Source organism: Phocoena phocoena, chromosome 4 (assembly GCF_963924675.1).
Source record: "Phocoena phocoena chromosome 4, mPhoPho1.1, whole genome shotgun sequence".
NCBI classification, from domain to species: domain Eukaryota; kingdom Metazoa; phylum Chordata; class Mammalia; order Artiodactyla; family Phocoenidae; genus Phocoena; species Phocoena phocoena.
In genome coordinates, this window is record NC_089222.1 from 130,920,164 (window position 1) to 130,947,559 (window position 27,396).

Consider the following 27,396-nt stretch of genomic DNA (forward strand, 5'->3'; position numbering starts at 1 on the left):
CGGAGCAGGCTGCCCGGCCCGAGGGCCCATTAAGGGATGCAGTTATGGGCGCTGTCGCCGTGGGTGAGTTCTGCTCCCACTGCCTCGCAGTCACCGCTCGCACGACTTCCTGCGCGCCGGGAGTCCGAATTTCCTGCCCGACTCCGTTCTCCTCTTGAAGGCCCTCGTCCTTAAGCACGTTCTCTGGCCTCGGCCCGGTACCGCGTTCTCATTGGCCTCATGTCCTGTCCGTTCCAGGAGCTGACCAATGAGTTGTTGGTGCTGGCGCCCTCCTCGACCCGGTGGACCCCGAGGTTCCCCAGTGGGTGTGGAGCAGTTGGAAGGGAAAGGGAGGTGTGGCGAGCGCCGCGCGGCTAGGGGCACCTTATGGGTTGGGGCTGAGTTGGCTGCCGCGTCCGTGTGTTGGTTAGTAGGATAGGCAGCATCTGTCACCTAACCAATTCAGTGCTCCCAGGGTAGGATAAATGTACGCAAAACTTGAAAGCCGTGTTCTAGTCTTGCAAAGTTTTCCAGACGCTTGCATTTTTAATGGAACCGAGGGAACACTGGGAGGGCGGAGAAGGAAGGGAACTGGATAATATGAGAGCCGGCAAAACCAGCTCTGATTTAAATTTTGTGTGGAGTCCTGCAAAAAGTAACGCTCATCTGAAGACTCGTCTGAAAAATTGTATAGATTTATTGATGTATTATAGCTGATGGTACTCAGTACTCTCTTCTCACGACTCATTAGATGCCCTTTATAGTTGTCAAAAATTTATTGGAGGGGCTTCCTTGGTGGCGCAGTGGTTAAGAATCCGCCTGCCAATGCAGGGGACGTGGGTTCGAGCCCTGGTCCGGGAAGATCCCACATGCCGCGGAGCAGCTAAGCCGGTGCACCACAGCTACTGAGCCTGCGCTCTAGAGCCCGCGCTCTAGAGCCCGCGAGCCACAGCTACTGAGCCCACGTGCCATAACTACTGAAGCCCGCGCGCCTAGAGCCCGTGCTCCGCAACAAGAGAAGCCACTGCAATGAGAAGCCCGCGCACCACACGGAACGTAGTCCCCGCTCGCCACAACTAGAGAAAGCCCGCACACAGCAACGAATACCCAACACAGCCAAAAAATAAAAATAAATAAAATAAATTAAAAATAATTTATTAGAGCTTTTCCACATCATTGAAGCAACCCCCTTACTGTCCTCTGCCTGCAGCAATTACAGTTCGTCTTTCAAGTTTTACTTTGGAGTCTGGGCTACTGCAGTCCTCAAACCAGATTTGCTAGTGCTGTCTTCACTACTGCAGATTTCTTCATTCTTTACCTTTCTCTTTTTCACTGGAACTTCTGTGCTTCATTCTTATGTACCTACCTTTGCACCTTATAATCATCCTTAATTCCTCAGGTACTATTATCTTTTTCTATTTCAATGCAAGAAGTATTTCTTGACCTACTATGTACTAACACTATGCTAAATGCTATAGGCGATTCAGAAGTAACACTGAAAACCATTTCTTGCTTCTAGAACTTTAGATTCCAGATAGGGAAATAACATATGTCCAGGTTAAAGATTTAAGAAGCAGCCCACTTATGTATCTGATTAGGGTACAAAATGAATAGTGCACACTAGCTGGGGAAGTAGAGTTGAGTGGTTCATTTAGAGTAGAATGGTTGCCTAAGGCTCCATTGAAGTGGAAATCTTGGAGAAATTGGGAAGATTTGGATAGATGGAGAAAACTATCTGGAGATCAAAGGCTTAGAGGTAGGGGCAGGGTGTTTTGGAGTGAAGGAGACTGAAGAGACTGGCTTGATTCTGTGTTGGAACCAAAATATCGGCGTTTTAGTTCCATCTCTGCCATCCTGTGATCTTTCATCATTTTGCTTGAGTTTCCTTCTTTAGCGAAATGCTGCATTTAAAGGGTTTTGTGAAAATCAAATGAAATAATACTTATGAAAAGGCTTTGAAGATCAGAAGCACTGTATGATCAAACATTAGTGGTTCTTTGTTGAGAAGTAATGAGAGTAAGGATTACCACAGCGGTGCGAACAATTTATAAGGGAGCATGAGTGCACAGCATAGGAGGGTGGGTTGAAAAACTGATAAATACTTTGAATCAACAGGGTGATATGATGGGGCTTCCCTGGTGGCGAAGTGGTTGAGAGTCCACCTGCCGATGCAGGGGACACGGGTTCATGCCCCGGTCTGGGAAGATCCCACATGCCGCGAAGCGGTTAGGCTCGTGAGCCATGGCCACTGAGCCTGCGCGTCCGGAGCCTGTGCTCCGCAACGGGAGAGGCCACAACAGTGAGAGGCTCGCGTACCCCGCAAAAAAAAAAAAAAGGGTGATATGAGGAAAATGGCATTATTGGAAGATATGTCTGGTACTGGAATGCAGCACAGATTAGAGGGAGTTGGATTGGAGGCAAGAACTTGGATGCTGTTTTTTTTCCCCTAAAATCTGCAATTCTAGATAAGAGAAATTATGTTAAATATTATCTTGGGGTGAGAAAATTACATAAAATATACGCTCATTTTATATATACCCATATAGTTGTGTTCTTTTGTTAGTAGTTAATTTATTTTGTAAACATGAAACTTTGTTACGTTTTATATTATCTTTGAAAAGGTTAACAGTTATTTAATTTGCCACTCATTCTTCATACAAACCTTTTGGAATTACCTTTAGTTACCCTAACCCATTAAGAGCTAATACTCTAAGCCAGAGCACGATGACAGCTAAGTATCAATTAATTGGCAAGTGTTTTAAAAACGTATGTCCCAGGTCCTACTTTCCATTTATGCAATCAGAATTTTAATAAGCATCCCAGGTAAAATAATTATTTTAGTCATTTAAGTGATTTTGACACTAAGTTATTCTAATGTATGTAAAATATACTTTTCAAAACCGCTATTAGGTAGACCTGTATGTACTTTCAGTATTTTTCATGTTTTCTAATTTTTAATTGTTGACTAAGGAGGTGATTTGATATGAACTAGATTTATCATAGTAGTCCAAACTGATTTTGTCAAGAATATAATGTAAATGGTTGAGAATGCAGATGTAATCGATTTTCAGCTAACATCCATAGGAAATCCTGGTGTGGAAAAATGCAGAACCGTGTGTCACTTTTTATATTTGGCTTTGAATTATTTTGTGAATTTTCTAACTCCCTCTAGGAGATTGTTTTCAGAATTATTTTTAATTTTCTTTGAGAAATATCAATCAAATTGCATTCCCTGCAGGAGCTAAGAAAGATGGCTTTGAAGGACGAGAAATTATCTTGTTTCAAAGCGCCACCACCATTCCACATTTATTTAGTGAGAAGTTGAATTCCTAATAGTATAAGGGGCTGAGACTTTTCAAGATCTGTGTAAGAAGGTGTAGGTCCTCTCCTGACCTTTACATTTATTGAAAACCTTTTAACCTTACTAAGAATCAGATTCCTAGGCTATGAAAAACAGAGGTAATAGCCTACTTCAGGGTTCTTACTGAAAACTGGATGATACATGTGAATGGTTTTTGTAACTTAATAGACACACAAAATTATGTGGTTTAGTTATGTTACTGTCTCCAATGGAACTGTAAAACATACTTTTTTTTTGTCAAGCTAACTTTATCTTGTTTTCTAGATTGTTATTTTGTGTCAGTAAGTAATCCATAAAGTGCCAACATGGGAAAGAAACGGACAAAGGGAAAAACTGTTCCAATTGATGATTCTTCTGAATCTTTAGGTATATTTCACCAACTAAATCTTTAAAGTACTGTTTGTATCCCTAAATGGACATCTATTTTAATATGTAAAAAATGGGATCAAAGTGTACATTATTCTGTAATTTGCATTTTAACTTAATCTTTGTATAGACATGTCATTTAATAGCACAACATTTTTAATGGAGTGATGTTTATTCCATTGATGTAAAAGACCATGGTTGCACATTTCATAATTTATTTAGGTAATCCCCTACTGTTACAAATGTAGATAAATCTTTAACTTTTCAGTGTTATGAATAGAGTCATAGTAAACATTTTTGTAGCTAAAACTGTGCACATCTGGTTATCTTCTTCTTGGTACAGATCCTAGAATTAGAATTGCTGAATTAAGTGGTATAAACATGTTCAAGGCTCTTTTGGATCTATTGCCAAATTGCCCTTCAGAAATGTTTTACTAATTTACAGGCCCCCTTGCAGCGTAACAAAGTGCCCATTTCTCTGAACCTTTATTGACACAGGTTAGTATCATTTGTAAAAATCTTTTCCTGATTTGCTAGTTGAAAAAGAGTATTTTCTTTTTCCAGTCTATGTTTTTTTGATGACTTACTGGGATTTAGTAGTTTTTCATATGATCTCACTTGCATTTATATTCTCTTGGTGCACATTCATTGGACATAAAGTTAATTGTGTCACTTGATGAGTTTCTAAATCTCCAGGGGCCCTCAAAGAACTGAAGCCCTTTAGAGTGGCTTGTGAAGCCTGTTAGTGATCTAGCCCCAGCGGGGGTTTTCAGTTTCAGGTCCAGCTGCTCGTTTTTAAACATGCGTGACTGCCATTCTCAGGAGACAGCATGCACTTTTACATTTTATGCCGCCATCCCTTTGTTCATGAGATGTGGCCTTTTCAGATTGTTCTTTACTCCATGAGGTCATAGTTTAAAGTACGAGCGTGAAATAAGAAAGACTTGAATCCAAATTCTGGCATAGCTGTTAAGTAGTTATGTGACCTTGGGCACTAACTTTGAGGTTTCTCATCAGTCATTGGGGATAGTAGAGTCTTCCTTCTGGGGTGGTTGTGTGGATTAAATGAGATAATGTAGCACAGTGTCACACTCATAGTGAAGTGCTTAATTAATAGGAGTTTTTGTTACTGTAAATATCTTCCAAGATTATACAGACATTACCTCCCCTGTGAAACTTCCGTTGACATCAACCTTCTCGTGCTGCTATAGCATGTTTCAGAGATTCTTGTACATTTATTTATTTATTTGCTTCTCCTGCCAGAATGTGTGCTGCTTAAAGAAAGAGCTGTGAGTTGGTCACTTTTTAGGTTCCGTGGCATCTGTCATAGTGCCAGGTGTGCAGTAGTTGTATTGTTGACTGAATGAGGGACCTTCTCTACAAACCTTTTAAAATAAAGAGAATAATAGATGTGATAAATAAATTGAAGTGATTTGGGGTGGCGGTAGTTATACCAAGGACTTCAAAATTTGTATAACATCCCTTTCTTACGTAATCGTCTTATAATCAAATATCAAACAAAAATTTAACTTTTCAGGTTATCTAAAAATTTGTTTATAAATTCATTTTTGAAGTTCAAATCAAGTGTAAGTTTTGAGATTAACTGAAGAAAGACATATTTTACCTCACGTACTCCTTTATTATTTGTTTTAATAGAACCTATGTGCAGACACATTAGAAAAGGATTGGAACAAGGTAATTTGAAAAAGGCTTTAGTGAATGTGGAATGGAACATTTGCCAAGATTGTAAGACAGACAATAAAGTAAAAGATAAATCTGAAGAAGAAACAGAAGAAAATCCTTCAGTTTGGCTGTGTCTTAAATGTGGCCATCAGGTATGCTTAGATTTTGATTGATATGGAATTTTATTATTTAAGTATGAACTTACAAATTTATATAAGTATGAACTTCTTTTAGAAGATATTACCTAAAAGTACAGTATGGGTGACCAGAATGCTAGCTGGCATAGGTCATGTTCCCTGGGGAACAGATTCTGAGAATGAGATTTGTGTGTAGGTGGTTTATTGGGGGGTGTTCTCAGATACCACCCAAGGAAAACAGTGAGGGAAGCAAGTTTAGGCAGAGGGAGAGCAAAGAGGCAGTGCTACGGGGTCTCAGCTGATCCCACAGTGAACTCTGGCCTTCAGAGAGGTCCTGAATTGAGGCAAGAGGCCAGGCCTTTGTACTTGTGCATAGACCAGACATTGGATATGGGCTGACCCTGGGGAGGGCAACTAACCTTGGGCAAGGCGGCTTCCTTCCACTGAGGATAATTCTTGGGGGTGGACGGACTGAGCTGTGAGCTGTCACCAGGCCACATTTCTGGCTGCTGGGGGAATGAATACCTTGGGGTTGGGTGGTATCTGGGTTGCAGAACAGCTCACAGGTATTACCTTGGTACTGGAGGTCAGGAGAGCCTCTTAGTCAGCCTTAGTGGTGGTAAGTTTATATGTTAGGAAACTGGACTACTGGGCAGTGGTAACATTTTATAAAACTATAGTATAATATCACAACCAGGATACTAACATTGATGCAATCCATCAGTCTTAATCAGGTCTCCCCAGTTTTACTTCTCTTCGTTTGTGTGTGGGTATATGTGTGTTGTGCATGTGAGTATGTGTGTACTAAGTTCTGTACAGTTTGTCACCTATGTAGTTTTGTGTATCTACCACCACAGTCAAGGTATTGAATAGTTCCAACATTACATGGACCTCGTGTTGCGTTTCTAAAATCATACTCACTTCTCTACTGCCATCCCTCCCCCCAGCCCCTCGCAACCACTAGTCTGTTCTCTGTTTCTAAAATTTTGTCATTTTAAAAATGTTATATAAATGGAATCATGTAATATACAACATTTTAGGATTGGCTTTTTTCACTTAGCCTAATCACCTGAGGGTTTACCCAAGTTGTGTGTATCAATAGTTTGTTCTTTTTTATTGCTGAGTGGTATTACATGGTATGGGCGTACCACACTTTAACTGTTCACCTGTTGAAGGTCATTGGGGCTTATCTCACTTTTCAGGTGATTATGAATAAAGCTGCTATGAACATTTGTGTACACGTTTTTGCGTGAACTTAAGATTGCATTTCTCTGGGGACAGTGTCCAAGAGTGCAATTGCTGGGTAATATGATAATTAAATGTTTAGTTTTTTGGGTTGTTTTTGCTGCCCCACGTAGCATGTGATCCTAGTTCCCGGACCAGGGACTGAACCCATGCCCCCCGCAGTGGAAGTGCAGAGTCCCAACCACTGGACCACCAGGGAAATCCCCTTAAATGTTTAGTTTTTAAGAAACTCCCAGACTTTTGCAGAATGGCTGTACCATTTTATATCCCTACCAGTAGCATGTGTGATCCACTTTCTCCACATCCTTGCCAGCATTTAGTATTGTCACAGTTTTTTATTTTAAACATTCTGATAGGTGGTACCTTATTGTGGTCAGACAGTTAAAAAAATTTTATATGCTAGTAAAGAACATATTTATTGTTTATTTATATTTGAAAAGTTTTCATTTAACCTGTTAGATACATATGATGAGGGTGAATATATTTTACTACTTCAAATTTTCCACAATACATTTCTTATTATAAATTTTATCTATTTTGCTATCTTTTTAATTCCTAAGGGTAAGACAATGTCAGTATTAACTGTTAACTTTTATCCCAGTAGAGTTATCTTTTGCACTGTTAGCAAGGAATTCTCACCTGTTGTCTTATGATAACTCATGTCATGTTTAAGTTTCAGATAATCTCAAATGGTGTTAAAATTTTCAAAATTAATATCAAATGTTAGTTTATTTTAGATTTAAATGTTGAGCAAGATAAATTGAGTTAGTAGGTTTGATATCATAGTTGAAGGATTAGAAGCCATTGATAAATATTTCTCCTCTGAAGGATATTTTTAGTAGCTACAATAGAAACAGGACCACTTATTGTAGTGCTATCCAAGAGAGTTGGAAGCCTGGTTCAGATAGATACACAGTGAAGATGTATTTCTTAGCTGTGATTTAATCACCTGGAGACACACAATATGGTCGTGTTCTTTTATGAATATGCCTATGCAGATGTAGGTGAAAATCTCCCATTTACTTGTTCAATTAATGCTTATTGACCTCCTTCACTTTGCTAGGTTTTTGGTAATAGGTTAATTTTGTTTTTCATGCCTTCAGGATTTACACTCCAGGGGAGGAAGGATATCAACATTAACAACTTTAATATAAGGTAGAAAATAAGGAATGCCACCAGGAATTTATACCATGTTTTGTAGGAGTGTGTTTAGAGGGAGAATATAGTGTTTTCTTATCTTGAAGGATAAGCACAGGCTTCTGAGAGGAAGTGACCTTTGAGCAAGATCCTGAAGACTGGGTGGGATTTGATCAGTGGCAGTAACAGTAAAGAATTTCGAGGCAAATGGAATAATGTGAACAAAATTGTATTGTGGAAGGGCTGTGGTTTTAGCTGGTAGATGATATTCAAATAGGAGATTATGGGGGATAATCCTGAAAAGGTGGATTGGGATCAGAGGGTATCAGGTTTGGTGAGTAGGAGTTTAAGAGCAATTCATCACTTTTGAATTGAGTATATGAACAGAGCTTTGTTTTAGGAATATTAAACTAAAAAATATGTGTATGAAGAAAGGTTGAAGTTAGGAAAATACTTAGGAAGATGTTAAGGAGTCTAGAACTAGTGAATGACTACATTAGCATGGTTTAGTTGGGACTGGAAATGACAAGTTGGAGTGGAAGAGTCCTTCTAGTGCTTGGGTTTATAAATACCTTCTTCCTTAAATGTCCTCAGCTGCCTATTCATATTTAAGTTTTAACAAAATCTGGACTCTCTAAAGTTTTATTTTCAATATTATAAGAATGGCAGAATTTCTTGACCCACTTCCTTATTCATTGTAGATTATGAATTCTCTCCTGGTGAATTTTTGTGGCTTTGAGGTTTATGATTATGATTCTCTAGGGCTGCGGCAGAAATTCTCAGGAGCAGCATGCCTTGAAGCACTATATGACGCCGAGATCTGAACCTCATTGTCTGGTTCTTAGTTTGGACAACTGGAGTGTATGGTGAGTTTCATCTCCTGTGCCCATTTGCTGGAAATCATTTGAAATGTTGGAGAATGGAGGTGTTTGAAATGTTTAAAGAGCAAGAAAGTTAAAATTTTTGTAGTATTTGTTTAAATACCATCACTTTCAGAAGGCTAGAGAATGTGATGTTATGAGAAGCTTTTGCTTAGTATTGTACAAACACAAAAATTATAGCATGGAGAAGACATAGGAATTTTCACACTTGTTTTTCTTTCTTGTGATATTACAAAGTGTATGGTAGATTGTTTTTAGTTTAAAAATTGGGACACTAAGAACAAATTCCAGATAAACTGAGAATATAGTAAATTTTGGCAATGAATTTGCATGAAAATGTCAGGCTGGTATTTCTTTTAACCTCATTAAAATAAAATTTTACATCTTTAAAAACCATTTACATAGCAGTGTTCACTGAGCATTTGTCAGTTGTAAAATTTGTTAATTTTGATGATGTAGGTCTGTGATTTGAAATATTAGAAAAAACTTTCACTTTAATGTTATAAATAGCCATTTCAGTAAAATATTTGGAGTATTTTCACAGTATTTATATGTAGCTATAATTCAGGCTAACCTTATTTAACAGTAAACCAGAGTTAATATGTATAGTCTCCTTCAAAACATAGAATTTTCATTTTCAGTTTCTTAGTAGAATAATTTGAGGGTTACACACTTTGGGTTCCATGAATTAAAATTAGTGCCCTTCTGTGGTTGTCAGTTTGTTACTTTTCTTCTCTGGGATCTTTTGGGACACAGGTGTTACCTATGTGATGATGAGGTCCAGTATTGTAATTCAAACCGATTGGGTCAGGTGGTTGATTATGTTAGAAAACAAGCCGGTATTACAGCTCCAAAATCAGGTAAAATCATTTGTTTCTTAATATATACTGTAATGTTAATTTATATAATCTGCTGATATTTAGTTTAACATACCATAGCATTACATATAGCTGAATAACATTAATTATGATTGATTTCAAACTGTTTTTGGTTAAGAACGTAAAACAGTGAGAATATAGATAATTATAAGGAGTTAGAATTAGAAGGGAATCTGAGAAATAATATGGTCAAATGTGATGTAGAGTCTGGACTAAGTAATGGGCAGTAACACCCTATTCCCATACCCTGGCACAGGGGCTTAAGGGAGACCTGCCTTATAATGAATTTATTTTGTTACATTTGTTTGGATGATGTGAAAGTAAAGTGCCTGTAACTCCCTCAAAAGGCCAGATACTTCTCAGGTTTTTTTCATACATAATTAAATTAATTGGGTTGGCTTTCATCATTTGCTTTAAAAGCTTGTTTACATTTTTACTGTCACAGTGGTATCTTTTGTGGAGCCAGAATTGTTTGTTCCTAACTTCAGGATTGGTTTTTGACCCTCAGACTTCATTTAAAAATTTATTTCATGTCCACATTCTTTATTTGATTGCTTTATACTCTGATTTTACAGGGTAAGATATGCTCATTTGTAGAAAACATTTGTGCATTAAAAAGGGATTTATATTGAAGCATATACTGTTTGGTTTCATTTGTCAAAGTAATGCTTACATCAGTTCTGAATATTTTTTGTTTATTGGTTTTTCTCTCTTGATGGTAATTTACTTATATTTGTAAGAAAACATTTAAAATCAAACAGGTGGCACATCATGTTATTAGGTAAAATTCACAAATTCTGGTCCCCAGTATAACTTTGCATTTGGTATGGCTGTGTTATACATTTTGCTAATAAGTCTTTTCTTCTTTTTTTTTTTTAAAGCAGCAAAAGATAGTGGTAATATTGAACTTGAAAATAAAAAACTAGAAAAGGAGAGTAAAAATGAACAAGAGAGAGAAAAAAAGGAAAACATGGCTAAAGAAAATCCTTCCATGAATTCTACTTCCCAAATAACTGTGAAAGGACTCAGTAATTTGGGAAATACATGTTTCTTCAATGCAGTTATGCAGGTGCCAATATTAATTTTTCCCCCTTTAAGGAAATCTAGTGTTTTCCTCATAGGGTGTTTTTGCATATTTGCTACTTGTAGGCTTGAGCTTTTCCCTTGTAGGTAGTTTATTTCTATGTTTTCAAAAAAAAAACTCAAGGGAATGTTTACTTTGCATGACAGTAAAACACTGTGCTAAGCACTGGGGTGCAATAGGGCTCAAAACAAACATGGCCCTTGCCCTCAAAGAACTTTCACTTGGGTGGGGGAAACAGGAAAACCAAGTACAGAAACAAATGCCTAGTTGCACGTAGTGGTAAGTAGTGGCGGTGGTAGGGTAGCTACTTCATATTGGGTGGTTGGGAGAATGACCTTCTGAGGTGATGAAGCAGCTGAGAACTGAAGTATTTATGAACCAATTAGAGTGGGGGGAAGAGCATGAAGTTACTTTTTGTTTGACAGTCACAATAAAAATTGCAGTGATGATTTTCTGTTTTGGTAGAATAGGCACTTAAAAAACATTTGAATGAATTGGTTTGCCTTTAAATAATTTTCCCTTTCTTTTCCATACTACATTCCAGAATTTGTCACAAACACCCGTGCTTAGAGAACTACTAAAAGAAGTAAAAATGTCTGGAACAATTGTAAAAATTGAACCACCTGATTTGGCATTAACAGTACGTACTTTAAAATTTTCTTTTATTCAGTACTTTTCCTCTCTGAATAGCAGCATTTAAAATTATTTTTAAGAATTGATGTTCATTTTCACCTCTTTTGTTTATTTGGTTTTAAGCTACCAAGTTAAGGATTTTCAGGCTAGTGGAAATTTATAAGGGGCCTTTACATTTATTTGCTCTATGTATGCCATGTACTGCTGTGCTGAGTGTTTGGCTTCTTTCTTGGGAATGCTGTTGATGTTTGTGAAGCCCTAGGCATGCATTCTTATTTTTAACATCTTTTCAGGTGACTTAAATGCTATAGAGCCAAATGAATTTTACCTTATCCATTTTTATTATTTACATTTTGCTTTGGCTCTTTCAGTTCCTAGGTAGTAAGTTCCTGATAATCTAAAACAGTAGAACTGAATTCTTTATCAAAGTCTGTGACCAGAAGCCTTCTCCATCTTTTGATGTACATTTTGAGAATTTAATTGGGACAACTCTGTCAGGAACATAGGAATAAAGGTTGACTAGTTACATTTTGATAAAATAAATGATTCCAAAATTTGACTGAAGAAAGTAATTTTTATTCCCATATTCAGGAACCCTTAGAAATAAACCTTGAGCCTCCAGGCCCTCTTACTTTAGCCATGAGCCAGTTTCTTAATGAGATGCAAGAGACCAAAAAGGGAATCGTGACACCTAGAGAACTCTTTTCTCAGGTCTGTAAAAAGTGAGTATCTGTTTTGATTGTGCTTTCAGTGCATCAGTAGGATGCTGGGAAATAATATGAAAAAATTATTAGCTTTAGGGTTAATTCAGTAGATATATTAAAGCATGGTTTATTTCATTTGGATTAAAAAATATGTACTTTGTATGAAAATTAAATCTACTAAGGATGTTGTTGGACTAAACAAACTTTTGAGAAACTAGTGAATACTCCAAGATTTGGGATATGATCCTGAGGTTTTATAAAAAAATAGTTTCATTTTAGTAGACTCACCATTGTTTTTCTTTTTTCTTTATTTTTCTTTTTTCTGTAGAGCAGTGCGATTTAAAGGCTATCAGCAGCAAGACAGCCAGGAGCTGCTTCGCTATTTATTGGATGGAATGAGAGCAGAAGAACATCAAGTTAGCATATTTTGACCAGTGTATTTTATAATCTGATCTTCATTAACTTCTTTGTCATTTGATGTCTTAAGAGTTATTAGAGCAGTGAAAACTAGTTGAGGCCATTATATTAAAAAATTTTTTTCTTCACCAGCCTTTTCAACCAGTATATTTTAATTATTAGAATGAATGAAGGAAATTAGAAATGAGTCTCCTTTTCATAATGCTCTACTTTGCTTGATGTTTACAGCGTTATTGTTCTTTAAGGGTTCTATTGTACTAGCCTATACCAGGAGAGCTATAAGGTACTGGAAAATGTGTGTCCCCCAAACGATTCCCAGTTGCAGCGCACCCTTACTCTTAATTCTGAGTGTGATTTAACACTGCTTTTTGAATCTAAGAAGTATTTTTATTTTGTAAGAGTCAGGGAACATTTGTATTTTAATTTTTTTGTTAATTACCAGGATATAAAGTAATTTGGGGGGATGTGGATATAATTAATAATAGTAATAACACAGTGATAACAACTAATATTTATGTTGCTCTTATTTTTTGTCAAGCACTGTTCTCAGTATTTTGTAAGCATTACCTTACTCAGTCCTCACGACCATTCTGAGTCATTTTCTCACTTCATAGATTATGAAACTAGGGTATAGAGAAGTTCAGTGCCTGGTTCAAGGTCATCCAGTAGTGATGGAGCTAGACTTTGAGCACTGGAGTTTGTCTTGTAGCTCTCATTATCCACTCTGCTTCTAGGACATGGTATTTCAGTGGTCTTTTCAAAGGAGGTGGGCATGTTCTGAAAAGCTTTGGTTTGAGTAGGTTAAAATCTTGAAATGATAAGATGGTGCCTTTGCACCCGGGTAAGTGATTGTTTTTTTAAGTATAATTCTTTTTAGCTCCTGGAATTAATTTTGAAAATGTGATTTTAGAAATATTAAGTTTTATTCAGTAAGTTTGGAGAGCTAATTAATTCTTGATCACTTTCTTGACTTGATTACATACTTTCTAAGGAAAATAACTATAAAATTTAATGGTATATATATCTATTTTATTACTTTTAGAGAGTGAGTAAAGGAATTCTTAAAGCATTTGGTAATTCTACTGAAAAATTGGATGAAGAGCTAAAAAATAAAGTTAAAGGTAATGTCTGAATTTTTGAACTAAAGCACTGTAGTTGAATTCCTCTGTACTTTAGGACAAGATCGCTAACACATGTATTTCAAATCCACAGTTATTAATAATTTATATTATTATCCACAGTTATTATAATTTCTCTTTATCTTCGTTGATTTAAAACAATTATTCAGTACTCCAAAGGTAAATACTTTAGAAAAATTTAACTTCTGGTGTATTCTTTTTATGCAATATTATGGTAAAATTTATAAACATAGAGCTAAGATGACATCACAGTTTTATTTTTCAAAAAGTTAGACTTTATTTATTTATTTATTTGGCCGCACCACGTGGCTTGTGGGATCTTAGTCAGAACAGCTAGTTCTCCGACTAGGGATTGAACCCGGGCCCTGGCAGTGAAAGCGCCTCGTCCTAACCACTGGACCACCAGGGAATTCCCTCAGAAGCTTAGACTTTAATTAGCAGTGATTGTCTTTGAGAGTTGTCAGCTCGTTTATTAATCATGGAGATAACTTTTTTCTTATTATGTGACCCTTGAAATGTGACTGATGCAACTGAGGAGCTAAATTTTATTTTATTTAATTCTAACTAATTTAAATGTAGGTGGCCCCAATGACTAGCAACTACTGTATTGTAAAGCACAGTTCAGAATCAACACACAGCAACTGTTTACCTCCTTGGTGCCATTGGTGCTGGCCTGGCCAGCAACAGAGAGGGAATCAAGCCTGTTTGCACTCTCTGTCATAAAATGTGTTTCTGTATAAATGACACCTGTCATTTGAATAAGGCCTACACATTTCATGTAATTAGAAAGTTGGACTACTAGGTAGTTAAATTATGTCACCTTATGCTAAACTTATCAAGGTTATTTCTGGGAACATAGAAAAATAAAAGGAGGATTTTATCTGAAATACTCTCCTGAGGGCTTTTTGTTTTTGTTTTAAGTGGAGTTCACAAAGCAAGTTACTCCCAAACTTGCTGCCGGTGTTAGAATGTTAGAGCTAGAAGCGAGCTAAAATAGCATTCTGTGTGTAGCTCGATCTGCTTGTTTTACTAGGTAAGATACTGATATACAGAAAGTCTCACTGACTCACAAAATTTATTTTCCACTGACTAGATCTTGGATAAGAACTTTTTTTTTCTTTTTCACAAGATGTGATTATGTTAAAATGTGTTATGTTTAGAAGTGGAGTATACGCTGCTGACTGTAGCATAAAAATAAAATTGTGGTAATTATGAATAGAGAAAAGTCAATAAGATAGGAAATTAAAATTAAATTTTAGGGTTAGATAGGTAAATAGTTTCGATTTATTTCATTAATTATATAAGGATAATTGATAGACTTTTTCCCCTTATAGATTATGAAAAGAAAAAATCAGTACCAAGTTTTGTGGACCGAGTATTTGGTGGTGAACTAACTAGTACAATCATGTGTGATGAATGCAGAACTGTAAGTAGATGTAGTACAGACTGGATTTATGCATTAATATTAATAATGTACAGTTTATCAGTTGTTTCTTTCAAAAACAGAAATGTCTAGTTAGTTTTATAAGATATTCTTTTTGAACTGTCCAAGTATGCATAGTTTTTTGCTGGAACTATGAGCACCCCTTTTATCAGGAAGAAGTTATTTAATATTTTAATTGATTTCCCCTAACCCAGAGTCCTCAACACTGTGTAATTTTTCATTTCATTTTCCTAAGCCTTTATTTTAAAATTTAGCACCCCCCATGATTTTACTATATAATGTTTAAAATGAATCTTTTCCTCCTTTTTTACTTTTTCTTTTTTGGTTGGTTAAGGTCTCCTTGGTTCATGAATCGTTCCTTGATTTGTCTCTACCGGTTTTAGACGATCAGGTAAGACTTACATTTATTTAAGTAGATTTTTTTCTTTCCTGTGCTAGATTTATGGGGGAGGGCTTGCTACCTTTTCCAAGCTGTACATTACTAGGCCAAGCATGGAGAAATTTTTCTTAGTGTATATGAGACAGAAGAATTTTAAAGATTTGAAAAGAGAATGGGATAAATATATATATATTTAAAGAGTGTGTCTGGAATTATTTATAGATAATGAACTTGATTAGTTTACATATCAGGAAATATTTACTTAATATAAATTACTATTTATTTTCATTATTTAAGATTAGCCACAAATCCCTTATAGATTTAAGTTTATAAATGTTAAGAGAGTATCTCAGTTTTAAGCCATATTAATTTAGTTCCTATCAAGTAGTCATAGGAAAAAGAGGACATATTATGAGTATTAGATAAATCGTTTTTCAACTTAATATGAATTGGGGGTCCCTTTAAATCACTGTTACTTAGTGATTAAAGTCTTACTAAACTTACTCTTTTTTCTTTCTTTAAAACTGTCATTTGCATTCAAAGAAAGAAAGAAAAAAATGAAAAGGAATACCTGTAGTGGGACATGTAAATCACTTACCAACAGAGAGTGCATTTAGAAATAGACGTAATTACAGCATGATACAGCATGTGTCTAATACAACTCATTAAATTCCTTTCTATTACACTCATATGTTAAGTTGCCTTTTTTTTACTGTTTTACTTGTTTGTTTGCTTGTTTTCTCAGTATGTGAAGATTGCTTTCTGGTGTTTGAGATGAATGAATTTTGTCCTGGACATGTTTCCAAACATTGTGAAAAATAAATCTGGTGTAAAATAGGAGTAGAAAACTATTTAGGTAACATGAAATCTCTTCACCAACAATAGTAAAGTTTTATTTTTGGCCCATATTCTCTCCATATTTTAAGAGTGGTAAGAAAAGTATAAATGATAAAAATCTGAAAAAGACCATGGATGATGAAGATAAAGAAAGTGAGGAAGAAAAAGATAATGACAGTTACATAAAGGAGAGAAATGATATTCTTTCAGGAACAAGTAAGCACTTACAGAAAAAAGCAAAGAAGCAAGCCAAAAAGCAAGCCAAGGTGGGTAATTAGGAGGAAAACCATACTTTTCTCATTTTAATTTTTTGAACTATTGAGTTTAAAGTCTGAGTGACATTGGTAGACATGTCTGTTATTTTATGTACAGCACGTTCATTGGGCAATTACAGAATTAGCTCATTTAGTATTCTCTGCAGTGAAGTTTCTCTGAGTGTATGTGAAGAAAATGTGCTTTTTTAAAAAAATTCTGCATTACTTGTGACAACTTTAAAAAAACTTTAGTTCATTTTCAATAACGTTTTGAGTTGCTAATACATTGACATTCAAAAATTCTCCCTCCTTGTATGACATAGATACTACTTTCATTAGTTTCTTATGTGTTCTCTAGGTTTTTTTGGAAAATATGATCAAGTACAATACTAATATGTAGTCTTGTTTTTCACTCCTTTTAAAAATTATGCACAGTGTTCTCGACCTTGCTTTTTGTTTGTTTCTGCTTAGATTGTTGGAGATATTTACATTTTAGGACACAAAGATTCCTTTTTTAACCGCTGTATGGTATTCTATTTTATTCTATTTTAGTAGTAAACATACTACTAAATATAGTATAATAGATGTGCTATAGTTCATCTAACCATTTCTCTTTTGATTTAGGTATACGAACACCTATAGTCTTTTGCTATGATGGCCAGTGCTGCTGTGAATCACCCTATACATATGTCATCGATTGGGCACATTTTGAGAAGAGGGATTGTATTTGTGGTTTGATAAATTAATTGCCCTCCACAAAAGTTGTACCAATTTATATTCCCACCAGCAACATATGAGACTTGCTGTTTCTCCTTATCCTTGACAGCAGAATATTATCAAACTTTTAGATTTCTGCCAGTCTGATAGATGGAAAATAGTATCTCAGTGCAGTTTTATTTTCCATTTATTTTAATGTAAGTGAAGTTAAGCATGTTTTTATGTTTAAGGGCTGTTTGTATTTCCTTTCCTTTGAAGTATTTGCTTATATCCTTCCCCCATTTTTCTTTCCTGTGTACTATTTTTAACTGAAGCATATCAGAAAATTTTTGTATCCAGAGCCCTGTGTGCTGCCCTTCAGCTTTCTGGTATTATGAATTAGCCTCACAGGGACTATCCTTTTAGTGACAACTCAAAATGCTAACCCCTTGAGTCTTTAGGCATTCCAGTAACAGAAATCTAGATAAAATGCAACCCCCCCGCCCCGCACTTGGACATAGGCAGCAAATGGCAAAGAAGGTGATTTAAGTGGGTAGAGTATATTATTGTCCTCTGTATATGTGGCTTCCTTGCTTCTCTAGTTTTGGGCCGTTTCCCGGAATGTTTTCCTCCATCCCTCTGCTCATCCTTGAATTTTTGGTTTGTTTTTATACATCCTTGAGTTTTCAGTTTATTTTTATTTTATTATTTTTATTATAACTCACATGGATATATCCCTTCCTGGTGTGTGTGTAGACACTCGCCCCCTGCTTTAATACATGGCTACTTGGGTTCAACAGCCTTACTGCTCTGTCTAGATCAGAGACCATGTCTTGCACATTTTTATTTGCCCCCGTGTGACAATTTTTTGATGATTGGTGATGTTTTATCCCTGCTTTCAATCAAAGAACTTTTCTTTTAAATGTATTTATTAAATTTATTTATTTTTGGCTACGTTGGGTCTTCCTTGCTGTACATGGGCTTTCTCTAGTTGCAACGAGCGGGGGCTAGGCTGCTCTTCATTGCGGTGCATGGGCTTTTCATTGTGGTGACTTCTCTTGTTGCAGAGCGCAGGCTCTAGGCATGTAGGCTTCAGTAGTTGTGGCATGTGGGCTCAGTAATTGTGGCTCGCGGGCTCTAGAGCACAGGCTCAGTAGTTGTGGCACATGGGCTTAGTTGCTCCGCGGCATGTGCGATCTTCCCGGACCAGGGCTCGAACCGGTGTCCCCTGCATTGGCAGGTAGATTCTTAACCGTTGCACCACCAGGGAAGCCCCAAAGAACTTTTCTCTATAATTTATTTGATCCCTGATAGTAAAGGAACTTTTAGGGTTGGAATTCTGGGAGTGAACTCTTCCTTATTAACTTATTTATTTTTGATTGATAAACAGGAAAACCTGATGTGGTACGTGTACGCTTTTTCTCTTCCTCTCTCTCGTTTTTTTTTTTAATGTTTTGTACTTTTTACACAGAACCAACGAAGGCAACAAAAAATTCAAGGAAAAGTTCTTCATTTAAATGATATCTGTGCCATTGACCATCCTGAAGGTAATGAATGTGAAGTTGAAATGTCACTTCAGCGAGAAGTGGATATTAAATCCAACCATATTTCACAAGAGGAAGTTATACATAAAGAATATTGTGTTAATCAGAAAGATTTGAATGGCCATGAAAAAATGATAGAAAGCATAACTGACAATCAAAAATCCACAGAGGAAGTAGATATGAAAAATGTCAACATGGATAATGATCTGAAGGTTTTGGCATCTCCTGCTGAATGTACTAGGAATTTAAATGGTGCCTACATGAAGGAAGGGAGCAGTGGAGAAGTGGACATTTCCAGTGGATTTAAGAACCTTAACTTGAATGCTGCTCTTCAACCTGACGAAATAAATTTAGAGATTCTGAATGACGATCATACTCCCGGGATGAAAGTATATGAGGTTGTAAACGAAGATCCAGAAACTGCTTTCTCTACTCTTGCAAACAGGGAAGCTTTCAGTACTGATGAATGTTCAATCCAACATTGTTTATATCAGTTCACCCGAAATGAGAAACTTCGAGATGCTAATAAACTGCTTTGTGAAGTGTGCACACGGAGACAGTATAGTGGACCAAAGGCAAATATAAAAGGTATTCAGATTCTTTCACAGAAAGTAAAATTAATGTTTAGGGGTACATTTTGCACTGTATCAGTAGAGTACTACTGTTTTAATTGTATCAGTGTTTGGATGGTGTCAATAAGTTCCCTTTTCCCAAAATACTGTGTAAATTTTTTTTTTTTTTTTTAGAAGATGTTGGGGGTAGGAGTTTATTAATTAATTAATTTATTTTTGCTGTGTTGGGTCTTCGTTTCTGTGCGAGGGCTTTCTCTAGTTGTGGCAAGCGAGGGCCACTCTTCATCGCGGTGCGCGGGCCTCTCACTATCGCGGCCTCTCGTTGCGGAGCACAGGCTCCAGACGCGCAGGCTCAGTAGTTATGGCTCACGGGCCTAGTTGCTCTGCGGCATGTGGGATCCTCCCAGAACAGGGCTTGAACCCATGTCCCCTGCATTAGCAGGCAGATTCCCAACCACTGCGCCACCAGGGAAGGCCCCTGTGTAAATATTTTAATAGAAGGATGGATAAGCAGAACTTTGTTGATGTGGCTAGTACTCTGTGGCATCCCAGCAGTAGTTAAAGTGGGACAGTTTGCTCTCTGATACCACTCCCTGTAGGGAAATCATCCCAGTGAGATGTTATCACAGCAGGCTCCTTAACAGATAGGGGCTGTTTTTTTGTATCCTCAGTTTCCTGTCATTTGTGATGAGCCTCATCTCTCTTGCATCCAGAAAACCACACTTTAATTCTTCAGCGTGCTAAAGTGACGTGCCCAGTGCAAGGTACTGGGAGGACAGTGCTTTCTTACCGTCTTCTTCAAATACAGAACAGAAAGATATTAATAATCCCCCTCCTACCCCTGCCCCCACCTTGTTTTGTTTTTTGATCTTGGGTAAGTGGGATAGGGAGGCATCATAGATTCCTAAGGATTCTTGCTAGAATTGTTGAAACATTTAGAAAGTCTAGCTTTTTATTTATTTACTTGTTGATACAAAAAGTAAATCGTGTTGATTTTATAGCATTTCTGTTTGCTTTAGAGCCAGTGTACGTGAACTGTGGTTTGCAGGCTAAATTTGGCCTGCTTCTTGTTTTTGTGTGATCTCCGAGCTAAAAATATTTTTTACAGATGAACATTTGAAAATGATTTTATAGTAGAAAACATGAACTTTGAACCCTAATTGTTACCTCTCCAAAAATGATTCCATTCTTCTTTTCAGTAGACTGCAATCATACTCAATTATTTTATTATAGTTTGAATTCTATAAAATTTGTGTATTAATACGTACAAAATATCCTTGATTTTGCCTCTCGGTCCAAAAAGCCTAAAATATTTATTATTTGGTTCTTTCCAGAAAGCGTCCTGATCCTTGCTTTAGATGTTTGGAATGATTTTTTTTTTTTTTTTTTTTTTCTGTACGCGGGCCTCTCACTGCTGTGGCCTCTCCTGTTGCGGAGCACAGGCTCCGGACGTGCAGACTCAGCAGCCGTGGCTCACGGGCCCAGCCACTCCGTGGCATGTCGGATCCTCCCGGACTGGGGCACGAACCTGTGTCCCCTGCATCGGCAGGCAGACTCTCAACCACTGCGCCACCAGGGAAGCCCCTGGAATGATTTTATAGCAGATGTGAATGCTATATAGAGGTCTAAAATGATCCTCACACTGCTAAAATTGCTTTCTTTCTGTAGGTGAGAAGAAACACGTTTACACCAATGCTAAGAAGCAGATGCTAATTTCCCTTGCTCCTCCTGTTCTTACTCTTCACTTAAAGAGATTTCAGCAGGTACCCCTTGTTCGTTACCTAAAATTTGTTTTAAATATGTGACACCTGCTTTATTTGTTATTGTCTCAACATATTACTGTGGTTTTTTTGGCTTTCTGTTATTTCTTAATTCTAACTTCAGAGAAGTAGGAAAGTAAAATAATACATATGTTTATGTTACCACACAAAAGGGGTTTGATGAAGATGCATGTCAAGGTGGAAGAGAAATTTAGGCACAATCACGCCTCAGTTTTACTAGAACTCATGTTGCTCTTTTTAGATATATTAGCATTTTACTTTAATCTTATTTTCAGGTTTAGAGAAAGAAGACCAGTTTACTAGTTATATCTCACACTTGGGAAATTTAGTGATCTGTGTGGTATCTTATTTTTACTGACCCTTGATAAAAAGGCATTGATTGGTACCTTGGCTTTTCATCATTTTGGTGACTCCATCTTTTCTGGAAGACTTTTTCCTATGAGCAGTACAAGTTGTAAATTCAGTTCGAGTCCCAAAGTACCTTCGTAGTGTTTTCTCTTCCGTATGAGTTTGACTAATTGGGTGGGTGTCTATGAACAGTTCACCAAGCTTGGTTAGAAAGTGAGGCTGAAAGTGTATGCTTCACAGAAGAGTATTCTGCTGTTGCCGAGTTGGCTTTTTTTTATGTTTATTTTTTATTTACTTGTTTTATTTTTGGCTGCTTCGGGTCTTAGTTGTGGCACATGGGCCCTGTAGTTGTGGCATGCGGACTTAGTTGCCCCGTGGCTTATGGGATCTTAGTTCCTCGACCAGGAATGGAACCTGCGTCCCCTGCATTAGAAGGCAGATTCTTAACCACTGGACCACCAGGGAAGTTCCTGCTATTGCTGAGTTTTAAGCACTCAAAACCTGTTGTCTAATCTGGCTTTTCCAGATGCCTAAAGCAGAAACATTGAGAGTTTTCTTATAGGAGCAGCTATCTCAATGTGTTGGACTGTGTATGTGTGTGTGTGTGTGTGTCTGTTGCACTTAGCAAAAACAAATCAACTGGAAATCAATTAGTAGTCAGGGGGATAGAGTCTTCTAAGCAGATTGAACTAGGGCTAGATGTTAGTGTTCTTCTGGGCATTGGGGTGGGACTATAGTTTACATAACATGTACAGCTTTTCCAGGAAGAGAACTTAATGTATTATCCTTCTTTTATAGGCTGGTTTTAACCTACGCAAAGTTAACAGACACATAAAATTTCCAGAAATCTTAGATTTGGCTCCTTTTTGTACCCTTAAATGTAAGGTAGGTGGAACTTGCCTTTTTGGGAAAATCCTTTAAAGGGAAATCATAGCTTATTACCAAATACTCCAACAGCAACTCACATATGTATGAAGTTGATAGGAACTACTGAGTAGACTGGGTCTTTGATCTTTGTACCTTTATAATGTCAAGATCTGTGATGAATCATGTTGAACATTAGGTTGTTGTTTCAGTTCAACATTTTTTTGAACCCCCATTATTGTGGCAGACGTCTTGGGAGCTGAGGGCATATAACTAAAGATGAGCAGATATATTAATGGATAATCTCAATTTAATATGGTTGAGTGATAGGATTGGTATACACAGAGCAGGGGTGATATGCACTTAACCCAGCATGTTGGTGGTTCAGGGAAGGCTCTGGAGGCTCTGCCTCAGATGCTCTGCCTCAACTGCTACTTCAAGGAGTAAGACTTAGTGTAATGAATCAAGAGGAAGCACGTTTTCCAGGCAGAGGGGACAGCAGGAGCAAAGGCAGGGCATGTAAAGTGGCACAGCGGGTGCCAGGGACTGTCTGTATAAGCAGGTCTAGAGCTTACAGTACAAGGTCTGGGAACGTTAGGAGATGAAGCCAGAGAAGTGAGAGAGGAATGAGGTTTTGGAAGATTATCGTGATGAGAAACTTGGGCTTTATTAGGTATGCAGTGGGGAGCCACTGAAGAACTTAAAGCAACAGGGTGACACAGCCAGGTCTGTATATTACATAGGTTACTTGCTGAAGCAATGGAGGCTGGATTTTAGGAGGACAAGAGTAGAGGCAGGGAAGTTAGGAGGCTGTTAATTGTCAGTAGATGATGACAGCCTAAACTAGGGCTGGAGATGAGGAGATTGAAGGAATATTTCAGGAGGTAAAATTAAGACTTTTGATCTCTTGCCTCTGGAAGATGAGGCAGAGGCCTTTAAATGGATGCTGAGGGTGCTACAGAAGGAGTTGAGTATGATTCCCAGGGCCTGATTTGAGTGTCTGGGCAGTTGGGAGTGCCATAAATTGAGGTAAGAAACACAGGAAGAAGAGCAGGTTGGGAGGCGGAGAAAGGAATAATAATAAGTTCAGTTTTGGAAACAATGAGTTTCAGATAGTTTTGAGATATTCATGTGGCTATGTTTAGAAAACATTTGGATGTACATGTCTGAGGGCCAGAATAGAGGGGTTAGGGCTGGAGATAAGGATTCGGAAATCAATACATAGGTGGTGGTTAAAACTATGAGAGGATAGGATCTCTTGTGTAAACAAGGAGAGAGAAAGAAGAGATACTTAATGACAGAACTCTGGCGAGCATCGGAGTGTAAGAGGTGTAGGTGGAAGAAGACACCACCGAGGATATCAGCGAATCTCCATGTTGAAGAATTTGGAGAATAAAAGAAGCTATACTGTTGTTCTTTATTCAGATTTTAAATACTTCAGTGAATTGTCATTCTTTTTATGTTACTACCATAGGCCAGGGCCACTTTTGCTGGTATATGCATACTTCAGATATTTTGGCTTCCGTTCCAGACCACAATAAAGCAAATATTGCAATAAAGCAAGTCACACGAATTTCTTGGTTTAGTGCATATAAAAGCTATGCTTACACTGTATTGCAACCTGTTAACTGTGTAATAGCATTGTGTCTAAAAAAACAGTGTGCATATCTTAGTTAAAAAATACTTTATTGCTAAAAAATGCTAACCATCATCTCAGCCTTCAGTGAGTTGTAAGCTTTTTGCTGGTGGAGGGTTTGAAATATTTTGAGAATTATCTGTGACACTGAGACACCAGGTGAGCAAATGCTATTAAAAAAATTGGCACCGATAGACTTGCTCAGTGCAGGATTGCCGCAGACCTTCAATTTATTAAAAAACGCAGTCTCTGTGAAGCACAATAAAGCAAAGTACAGTAAAATGAGATATGCCTGTAAATAGAAATAGCTCTGGTTGGATTAGTTTTGAATATAGGGTCGTCAGGAATCCATCTTTTGCCTAAAATGCCATTGTCCTGTGTTCAGGTTTCAAGGAAAGGGTTAAGTGGCCTCAGTGTCAGAATATCAGAGAAAAAAACTAGAAAGTGTTAGACAGTATAGAGGTCATGGTAAATTTTTTAAGAAGTGTTGGTAACTTCAGTAGGTTGAGAAATGAATGAGAATATTAGAGATAGAGCATATAGATACATTAGAGCTTTTGCTGAAAAGGAAACGTGGTGCATCAATGAAGATTTTTTTTTTAATACTAGGAGACTTAATTAGGTTTGTAGGCAAAGAGGAAAATATAGAAGTAAAAGATACAGAAAAGAGAGATAACTGAGCAGAGATCCTGGAGAAGACCAGAAAGGCTGGGATAAGGACATGAAGTTGGAGAATCTCTGAACCAAAGGGAGAGGAGACTTCACGTTCCTGAGAGCGGGCAACGTGCAGCTGGGTGGGTGGTGTCTCAGTTTTCCTGAAGTGGGAGGTGAGGTCACCTCTAAGGAGAGGCTACAGGTGACCGGTGGAAGTTTGGTCTAGTTGCTGTGAAGGACATCCATGGAAGAGGCAGCTAACTGAGGACACACTATAAATTATACAGTCACATCGAGGACCTGGTGAGGTAGAAAATCATGTATTTTCGAGACTGCATGGTTACAGAATTGTTTCTTAGCAATGGCAGCTGTCTGTGTATGGGGTCGGGGAAGGTGCGTCGTGGAATTCAGAGCTGGGTTATGTGATGAGCTGGATGTGGTGGGTGTTGAGAGGTTGTCTGTAAGAATGACATGTGCATGTGAATCACATGGAACTCAATAGGTGTGAGGCGGGGTCTGAGACTCTGCCTTCCAGTAAGCTCTCAGGTAATGTGATGTTGCTGTTCCATTACATATTGAGAAGTGAAGAGACTTTTTTTGGGAATGAGGCCAAAAGAGGCCTCATAGGCCAGGAGAAAACGAGGGTTGGAGGATCCTGTTAGGTTGACTAGTATAGGTGAGGTGAGAGTTGGAAGAATGGAATTGTAGACTGAGACTAGAAAATTAGTAAGATTTTTGAAGTTAAAGGGTTCTGAGTGATGACCGATTCCAGAATGTAGTCCTGGCTGTGGTTGGTTAAAATGGAATGGCAGGGAAAACCCTGTGAGGTTCATTGGCCACTGAAATCCCTGAGGAAGCTGACAGGATTTGGGGTGATGTAATAAGAGTTCTTTAGCAAATAGGGAGGCAAAGATTAGAGAGTGTAGTGACAGTACTGTTGAAGGGCAGTGATGCTTGTTCAGGAAGACTTTTTACAAGAGAACGCAAGTGGAGTAGTTGTCTGCGAGTGGCCCCCAGCTGGAACACCTGTCCCTGTTGCTGACCAGCCCTACGGCACATGTAATCTTAAAATAAGCAGCCTCCATGTTAGATGGGGAAAGTGAGCTCCTGAGAGGTCACATGTCCTTCTCACCAAATCTGCAGGGGGTATTTGAAAATGTTACGGGGTGGTCTTGGGTGTGACCTAAATGCTATCCTCTTGCTGTTAAAGGTGTACATTTTGGGCTGGAAATAGGATGATGAGTTGTTGAGGTATTAATTATCTGATCCCAGACTCCTAAAGAAGCTTTGGCAAGTTCAGTTATTTAAGTATCTGGGCCAGGAAACTGTGATTATAGCAGGTAGACCCTGGTTTATGGTTCTTCCAGCAAGGCAAGAGCAATGGCAACTTTCTAGTAAAAACATAAGCGTGCTACCACTCAGTAGGCTGAGAAAAGGTAGGGAGAAAATAATAGTCCATTTCACACTCAGGACTTCTGCATTCTCGAAGGTTAGAGACCCTCTGCATAGTTTAAAATTGTCTTGTCAATGGCATCTGTATAAATGGGACTAGCACTAACTTTTGATTCCTGTTCATTTTTAAAGAATGTTGCTGAAGAAAATACAAGGGTACTATATTCCTTATATGGAGTCGTTGAACACAGTGGTACCATGAGGTCGGGGCATTACACTGCCTATGCCAAGGCAAGATCTGCAAACAGTCATCTCTCTAATCTTGTTCTCCACGGTGATATTCTACAGGGTAAGAAAGAGGTCTTACAGAATTCTGGTATTCAGCAGATATTTATGGCAAAACCAAAAAAGGATGAACTTGAATCTTTCCACTTATATATTTAATTTTACATTTCCTCCTGACAGATTTTGAAATGGAATCAACCAAAGGACAGTGGTTTCACATCAGCGACACACATGTGCAAGCTGTGCCTACAACTAAAGTACTAAATTCACAGGCTTACCTCCTATTTTATGAGAGAATACTGTAACAATTTCAAAAAGTGCTTTCTCTGGAAACATGTTTATGGCTTTTATAATGGCTGTAGTAATAAAAAAGTAAAGACTAACTGTAAGTCATGTTAACTTAAAATTAAATACATGCCAGAAGAAATCATGTTTATTGAAATACTGAAGGGAAAATACCTAAAAATTTACAGTGGTTTTGTATTGTCACAGTGGTTTTTATTCCTGCTTCCAGTTTCTGGAAAGGATTCTGAATTACTTAAGTCCTCTGTGCTTATTAATACGTCTGGGTGGTGGTTTGCAACACATCAATAAAATGAATTACCCCCAAAACTTGTTTTATTACTTAGAAGATTTTAAGTTGTACTAACATACACTACTAGAAAACATTTAGAAGAAAAAGTTTCAAACTGAAACTTCAAGTGTGTTCGTTAAAGCAAAAAAGTGTTAATTTTATAAACATAGGTGTTTGACCTTGGTGGTAACATATATAATGCTTCTGATGCCATGCAGTGTGCATAAGCTGGGGTGTAAGCTGAACTCTGCACTTGTTCTGTGCAATTGTTAATCGACCCAAGGAAGACATTCATTGAAATCCTCTTAATGCCAGCCTCTGGCCAGAAAGTCTGTGAACTGTCCTAATTTCCTTTTTTTTACCCAAGCCAGCCACTGTTTCCAAGTTGCAAACAACCCTAAGAGCCTTAAGAATACCAAACCTGTCTAAACTTCCTGTAAGGTTCTCTATTAGGAATTCCTTGATGAGTTTACCTAAGACCCAGTCAGCCAT

At 37.6% G+C, this 27,396-nt stretch overlaps 1 protein-coding gene across 2 annotated transcripts; it reads left to right on the forward strand.

The window, feature by feature from the left end:
- On the forward strand, positions 1-26,942 carry USP16 (ubiquitin specific peptidase 16). 2 transcript variants are annotated; one of them, XM_065876001.1, is made up of 18 exons: positions 1-63; positions 3,605-3,706; positions 5,363-5,541; positions 8,671-8,774; positions 9,546-9,649; positions 10,552-10,736; positions 11,296-11,391; positions 11,976-12,106; positions 12,417-12,504; positions 13,548-13,626; positions 14,979-15,070; positions 15,423-15,479; positions 16,394-16,570; positions 18,726-19,386; positions 21,039-21,133; positions 22,298-22,384; positions 26,238-26,394; positions 26,511-26,942. In XM_065876001.1, exons 2-18 carry the CDS (start codon positions 3,646-3,648, stop codon positions 26,633-26,635), a joined length of 2,478 nt encoding a protein of 825 aa, XP_065732073.1. In that variant the 5' UTR covers positions 1-63; positions 3,605-3,645; the 3' UTR covers positions 26,636-26,942. The 2 variants fall into 2 exon arrangements, with proteins under 2 accessions (XP_065732073.1, XP_065732072.1); XM_065876000.1 differs by lacking the exon at positions 1-63 and having other exon boundaries at positions 3,646-3,706; positions 10,549-10,736; positions 26,511-26,635.
- The last annotated feature ends 454 nt before the right edge of the window (positions 26,943-27,396 follow it).